At 39.3% G+C, this 7546-nt stretch overlaps 1 protein-coding gene across 5 annotated transcripts in view; it reads right to left on the reverse strand.

Annotated features, from left to right (window-relative positions):
- The window catches only part of LOC103537182 (trafficking protein particle complex subunit 13), a 31945-nt gene extending 24517 nt beyond the window's left edge, over nucleotides 1–7428 (reverse strand). For 4 of the 5 annotated variants that reach the window (XM_030467900.1, XM_030467899.1, XM_030467902.1 and 1 more), the window contains exons 1-2: nucleotides 7127–7428; nucleotides 415–483 (exon numbers count right to left, since the gene is read on the reverse strand). In XM_030467900.1, the coding sequence (XP_030323760.1) occupies nucleotides 415–483; nucleotides 7127–7172 (115 nt within the window). In that variant the 5' untranslated portion in view covers nucleotides 7173–7428. Of the gene's footprint in view, nucleotides 1–414; nucleotides 484–3925; nucleotides 5025–7126 lie in introns of those variants that run through there. The other variant, XM_030467903.1, reaches the window with a different exon arrangement.
- Between the last annotated feature and the right edge of the window lie 118 nt (nucleotides 7429–7546).

Raw genomic sequence — 7546 nt, forward strand, 5'->3', positions numbered from 1 at the left:
ATGACTGTATACCCAGTGTAACATAATTCAAAAGTAGTGATTCTTGCAAAGTAATTTTCCACAGAACATTCATGTGTTGGTTCTAATTACCAGGGCATTTTCTCCAGATAATGAAGATAGTAACACATAACTTTCTGCAATTACACACTTCTCTCACAACAGCTTTCCATCTTGATTGTTAATTGCTCATTCTTTGACATCACATGTTAGCAATATCGTCCCCAGGCCTTCAAAGCTGTAGGCCAAAAGCTGTAGACTGCACCTTGGCATTTTCTTATAGCTATTACCAAATACAAAATGTGCTGGTGTTTCAGATTACCATCTATGGGAAATTATAAGAATCCTGACACGTAGGCCTCAGATGCTTACATTACTTAACAAGTACATAATAACCAGTCAGTAGAAAAGACATACCTGGCAAATCTCTTTCTTCACAAGTCACCGGAATATTAGTGAATAAAGTAGGTTTTGTTAGCCTCATCACTGCAAAAATCAGAACATAAACCATAGGTCAATGAAACAGGTATTTTAAAATATATTTTTCTAAAATTTTGCCTTACACTTCCACCAAATCTTAGCCTGAGACAGGGTGACACCTTTTTGGATCACTTGGCTTTGTTTCCATAGAAAAAATTCCCTGCTACTCCGGATACCCAAGAGCACTGGTGATGCCGTTGCTCAATTAGCTTTATTCCCTGGTGCACTAACATCTCCTGCCTTGAGTCTTACATGCTGAACATCTTATGCCTGTTACTGTACTAGGTGCTTTGTGGACTTCAGGAGAACTACAGTTGGAGTTTTTTGTGGACTCTTCTTGACTAAGTGCCTGCTGTGTGATCCTGGTTGCTCTGGAAAAAGGACCTGATGCCTAGTACTGAGCCTTTCCACCAAATTCCAGGATATAAACAATTGCATTTATGCCCTAATCTCCTCATAGGGCATCAGTGACAAGATTGAGTGACAGGTCTAAAAGCCTTTATACAACTAAAGCCTGTTCATATAACTGCTTTTTCAGTCATAAACTCTAAACTTAAACCACCAAAACCATCACAATAACTTCAGGAACACACTTACTGTGTGTAAATGACTGTTATCGATACTGACAAAAATCACAGAGTTTATGGTATCAAGAACCCCTCTATTTCAAGACAATGGTATTTTCAAAGGCTATTTTAATTAATAATACTGCAAATTACATTACTTCTATTTGTATTAAAGATTTAAGATGCTGCTTTTTAAAAGAATTTCTCTGTATCCATATAAGCCAATGATCCTAATCTTGCATATAGCAACTCATGAAACCATTCACATGAAGCAAACTTGAGCATTTGTAACCTAAGTGTTGACCTAAATATGAAAAAATCACTAATCTGTTTTTCTTCAAAACTTAAACATAAAACCACATAATTTCTGAAATCTAAACCATAAAAAATATAATAAAAGGGCTTTTCCTGACTGCAACAAGTTAATTAATATCCTTGCACTGATACATCCATTGTGCTTTCATCTTTAATGTACTGTTCTATGTCTTACACGTCTGGTCAGCATTCATCATTTCTAGTTCTGTAAAATATTCTATTATCTCAGTACACAGTTGGGTGTAGCTGGCTATATTGGTTCACAAGAACTTACAAGGTCATAGAGAAGACCTGTGCAAGTTAGCATTGACACAAACCTGTTTTCACATTAAAAATATTCACATTCTTTTTGTCAGAGTGTAAAGTTTAAAAACATTACCTCAAGGTTTACAGCCATGAGGAATACCAAAAGCTCCAAACAGATGAAACACAGTGAACGGAAAACCAGATTCCATATCAAAAATGAAAAAGGTAAATACTGAATTATGTACAGAATCACCTCATAGAATGATACAATGTGTATGTGTGAGTTTACGTGTGCGTGTACGTGTGCATGTACGTGTGCGTGCGTACATGTGCGTGCGTACGACTGTGTGGCTATATGCGTATGCGTATATGTGTGTACATGGGTGTACACGACTGTATGACTGTGTATGACTGTGCATACGTGTGTATGAGTATGTGTGCATGCATGTGTGTGTACATGACTGTGTATGTGTGTGTGTAGGCACGTACGTGTGTGTGCATGTGTATGTATGTGTGTATGTGTATGCGTGGGTATGTGTGTACATGTGTATGTGTGTATATGTGTGTATGCATGTGTGTGTTTATTTGTATATGTGTACATGTGTGTACATGTGTGTATATGACTATGTACCACTGTGTGTATGACTGTGTATGTGTCTGTACTTGTCTGTGTCTATGCGTGTGTATATGTATATGTGTGTATGTGTGTGTATATGTGTGAGTGTATCTGAGTTTATGTTTGTGTACGTGTGCGTGTGCATGTGTGTATGTGTGCGTGTATAAGTGTGTCTATGTGTGTGTTCGTGTGTGTATATACGTATGTGAGTGTATGTGTGTGTACGTGTGTATGCGTGTGTGTATGTGTGTGCCTGTGCATCTGTGTGTGTGTGTATACATATATATATATATCAGGACTGTATTAGGCATCTGACTAATTTTAGTAAAATTTACAGTAAGCCCATACCAACTAGTACTTGCTGGCTGTCTCTAAAGGAACAGTTACAGGTCAGATTTAGTCATACTTAAGATAATAACATAATAGGTAACATAGATGTAAGCATAATATTTAACAGGACTACAGAATTAGTAAAAGAAAACATTGTATCTTTGCTGGAGAACCTCTCACCTCTTCTAAGATCCTAAATACAAAATAGAACATAAAATATAACTCAAACTATGCTGCATTCTACTCCATTTCCATCTGATTTTTAAAAATGCTCACCCACAAAGAAACTTTTCTACTATTAGTCTTAAGCATGGAAAATAATTTCAGTGAAGACAGCATTAATATCAGTTTTGCTAAGTGGTAACAGTAAATGTCACAAACACTCCAAATGCCAATAGAAGACTCCCTGAAATACATGTAAATGATCCAAACTGAGCAATATCCTTAATTTTAAGATACAAAGAGATGTAATGCCCATAATAAAATATAATTATTCCAACATAAGGATGTAACCAAAAGGTAGGTGAAATTCCAACGGGATTTTATTTGTTTTCACACAGGCAGATCTCCATTATGCTTATGTGCACTTTTTTTTGATCACTGTTAATGATAATCTAACCATCTACAACTAATGTTCACTTTCTCTCTTTTCCAAATTCCACAGACCTTAACTTCCAGCTACAGCAAAATTACTACAATTAGTAGGGCTGCCTAATAGGGAAGCTTGCAGCCCTATTGATCCCTGTATTAATGCCCCACTGCCCCTCCAAACATTGCACTGAGCAGGGACAGTGTGACTTTGAAACACTTTACTTTTTCAGGTGACAAAGTCATATTGAAATCAGCTTTTCATCACCTTAAAACACATGCACATGTTCAGAAACATTTACCTTCCATAACAACAACAAGAAAGTTTACAGATGAAGTCAGATTTCTTAATTTCCTGACCTGTAGCTAGAAGTTACTGCTTTCCTGCTCCCCAGTAAATTGGACACAAAAAACCCAAAAAAACACCAAGGGGAAAAAAGTACTCTTACAACCAAAGCCATAAATCAGCAAATACTAAATTGTTAGTTATCTTTCAGCACACAGCTTCCACTAAAGCTTTCATCAGTATTTCTGGGAAAACATAGATAGCCTTATTGGGACAGTGTACACATGCAATGGAGTACATTTGTATTTCATTTGAGGGCTATGCCTGCATTAAAAAAAAATATTACTTTCATGAAATAATCAGATCTTGAAAGCCTCAGTGTCAGAAATAATTACAAACCTTTACAATGATTACTCAACTCAAAAATATTTTTCCTTCTGATTTCAAAAAAGCACAAGGATGTACATTGCTTGACCAAAAGCATTAATTTTATTATCTGATATAGGTTACTGTAACAGTCTGGAATTTTTATTTTTAATTTTTTTTCCTTTAGACTACTCAGGCAGAGAAAAGCTACGAAGTGCAGCACTAAGTCAAACAAACCTATTAATCTCAGTAGAACCATTCATAAGTCCCCTAACAAAACAAAGTTACAAAATTACAGTTTAAAAATTGTAGTAGAGTAATATTAAGTAGTTTTCTGTTAATTCATTCGTTGTTCTAAGTTTTGTATAAGCTGTATAAGTTGTTTTAAGTTTTGTGTTAAGCTGCTTAAAATTCTAGTACTTCCAATAGAAATCTCATTATGAAACGTTCTCTTATAATTATAAACTAAATATAACTCCAAATTTATGTACAATCAAATTCATTTTATGGGTAAGGCTCAGCTTTTGCCTGAGAATATTTCTGATATATTCACAGTATAATATATCACAGAAAACCCATATCTGTCCCTCAGATCTTTGGATAGTAGCATTGCAAGATGGTAACTCATTCTGCTTGATGAGTCTATTCAATTTTATCCAGATGTCCTCCAAATTTTGGTTATTACAGACAGACTGTTCAATTGTCCACTTTGCTCTATAAAACGTATGCAGTTTTAGTCTTTCTAAATTATTTTGCAGTTCTTGGGATAAAGGAAGAATCTTTTCTTCAAGCTTAGGGTTAGGGAGAGAGACACTCCAAGACCTTCTCAGTTTTTGTTTTCCATTAGGTGATGGTTCCTCTTGATTGTCCAAGGTAATTTGTCTGTGAACAGTTTGTGCCTGGATTGAAGTCTGCCCATGTTTCTTGTCAGACTGAAACTCAAGGAGATTTTTTGTGCAGTCATAATCAGGAGGTCCTGTAACATATTCTGAAGGTGTAGAAAGCTGTTTCAGTTCTTCTGCTTCTTCACAAGAAATTACAGGTGGCTGCTTTTTTGGCTTGAAGGGAAGTCTGTATAAATCATTTGGAAACCAGGGTGCAAATCTTGGTAACTGACGAATGGGAAACTCCTTCAGTGCTGCTTCTGCAAATTCCTGCAGTTTTACTAGATCTCTCTGATGTGGTCGATAATGCAAGACCACTTCCATGCTTGTACAATAGGAATCCAGGTATTCTTAAGAAAGGAAACAGTCTCTTGATTAGGGTTCTCAAATCTAGACTGAAATATATTTGCAAGAATTTCCTTGCCCCGTGCTGCAAAGATCAGTGGAAAACAGGACCTAAAGCAGAAGTATTATAAAAAATAATATACTACCATATTAAGAAAAACACTGCTAGGATATTTAAAAAAAAAAAAAAAAGCTATACTAGTAAAAATAAGGGATATATATGTCAGAATATTCTAATTTATCCAGGCAACTGTATTGCATTATTACCAGTGTAATGTCAGCACACTGAATATTATTTGTATGCACTTAACACTGTCCCTTCCAAGAGTATTCTTTTACAATCATTTTTGCAAATCCTTGCCAGCATTATTCTTGCTATATTGTTCTAATGCATGTTAAAAAACATACAATTACTAGCACTGCTATTTTCTCCAAATTACCAAACAAATCTATTTTTTAAAAAGTGTTTTCAGCATTTCAAATTTCAAGGGCATACAAAGCAACTAGAAAAGATGCATGTTTCAAAACCTTTCCTGGAACAGTATTGACTGACACAGCAGTTTATAAAGCTTTCAAGGAATATATGCAGTCATCCTTTTAGTCCTTAAGGGCCTGTTACTTCCTTTATTAAACTTCTAGAATAACTGATGGACTAATTAAGTCCTTAAAGACTTTACAGTTTTATGCATAATTTTTTTCATGTAAGGATTGTTTTACATGCAGGGGTAGGAGATAACTACAAACACTACTATGAAACATAACACTCATTTGCCCTCCTGTTGTTCCCTCCTAACAAGTTTGCCATCATTCCAGGCTCCCTGCCAGAGGTCAGCAATGTCCAATACTAGAATCAATAAAATCCAGGATCACATTACATTGCCAAGATTTTGTTTAAGATAGCCACAAAGGAAGCCCCAATATTATTCTTATTTATTTTGCAAAATCTACAGCCTGGACACTGCAGCAAATTCAATGTAAGGCCAATGACTATATTGCTTTTTTCACAAAAGCAAAAAGTTCCATCATAAAACTTCCTGCTTTGAATTAGCTGCTATCAAAATGCATTTGTAATGTCAACTAATCATAATCCATGTCTTCAGGTTCCTGTCTTCAGCGTATGGGTACACATATGAAAAAGGGCTGCTTGATCTTTGAATTCTGGTTCTTACTGTGACATACAGACACCACTAAAAGCTCTCCGTAAGTGCTGTAAACCACTTTTACAATTGGCAGAAGATGGGCTCTGAAACCACCTACACACCTGTGCTACTTTATCCATCTGAACAGCCTCACTGATTCAGAATGCTTGCAGAACTGAGATTTTGACCACTCATTTACAAACTAATAAGGTTAGAAAAAAAGAAAGTAAATATGTCTATTAAATAAAACACAGTTAAAGTAGAGTCAGGCTTTTCAGTGAGGTATTTGCTGGCTTACTGGTACCCAGCTGCAAAATTCTTCACGTTAATCTCTTGAATTATATATTAATTCCGCAAGGCATGCGAGAGACAGCCACTTTTTTTTTTTTTTTTTTTTCCCCCCCACTATTCGTGGACACTCCTGCACCAAGGGTGCAAACCCAACAACTAGCAGTGCATTACACATAAAGGAGAAAAAACATCTGAAGGGAAAAAACCCTAACAACAAACCGGGAACTGGAAAAGTAAATTTTAAAACAAAAATGTTCTCTTGTAGCTGCGGAAACCCCTTTAAAACACAAACACATCGAACTGCCTCGGTGGCCCACCAAGGTGCACACCGGTAGGCAGGGTCCCTTTGTCCCTGCCCTCTCCTTTCCCCCGGCACCTCCCGCCTTAAGCCCCAGCGCCAGGCGCTCCTGCCGAGCCGTTCCCTGCTCCACCGCCTTTAAAGGCGAAGGGAAGAAATGGCCTCGCCTCCGGGATGGACACAGCATTTCACAACCGGTTCGCAACCCGGAGCCTGCGCCATCTCGGCGCACCGCTTCCCGCGGCGCCCGTCGTGGCCGCAGCGCCTCGCCCCCCAGTGCGGGCCCGGGGGCAGTGAGGGGACCACGGGCAGGGCGGGCAGAGGCGGCCTGGCAGGGCGCAACGGCCCTCGGCGGCCCAGCAGGCCGCGCTGTCGGTACCTTTCAGAGCCAGCAAGTGCTCCTGCTTCGGCTGGTTAGCGTCCATGGCGCCAGCCTATACCCCTGGGGCAGGGCAGACGGCCCGAAACGCTGCCGCTACCGGAGAAGGCTCAGCGGGGAGAGACGGAATGAACCCGTGAGCAAAGCCCGGGAAGGGAAAATAACCCTGGGCTTCTGCGAACCCGGAAACTGCTGTCCCAGGATACAACTCGCCGCGGCACGACACTGGCGCGGCGGAAAACTACAGCCCCCAAAATGCACCGCCCGCGGCTCCACAACTCCCCGGTGCTCTGAGGAGCCGCCCCCCGCCTCCTTTCCTTGCTGGGATATATAGTCCTCCCGCGGCCGCAAGCGCCGCTGTGCGGGGCGGATCGGTGTAGCTCCCGGTGCCGACCGGAGGAGGCAGGAGCAGCGCGGGGG

Source organism: Calypte anna, chromosome Z, assembly GCF_003957555.1.
Source record: "Calypte anna isolate BGI_N300 chromosome Z, bCalAnn1_v1.p, whole genome shotgun sequence".
NCBI classification, from domain to species: Eukaryota; Metazoa; Chordata; class Aves; order Apodiformes; family Trochilidae; genus Calypte; species Calypte anna.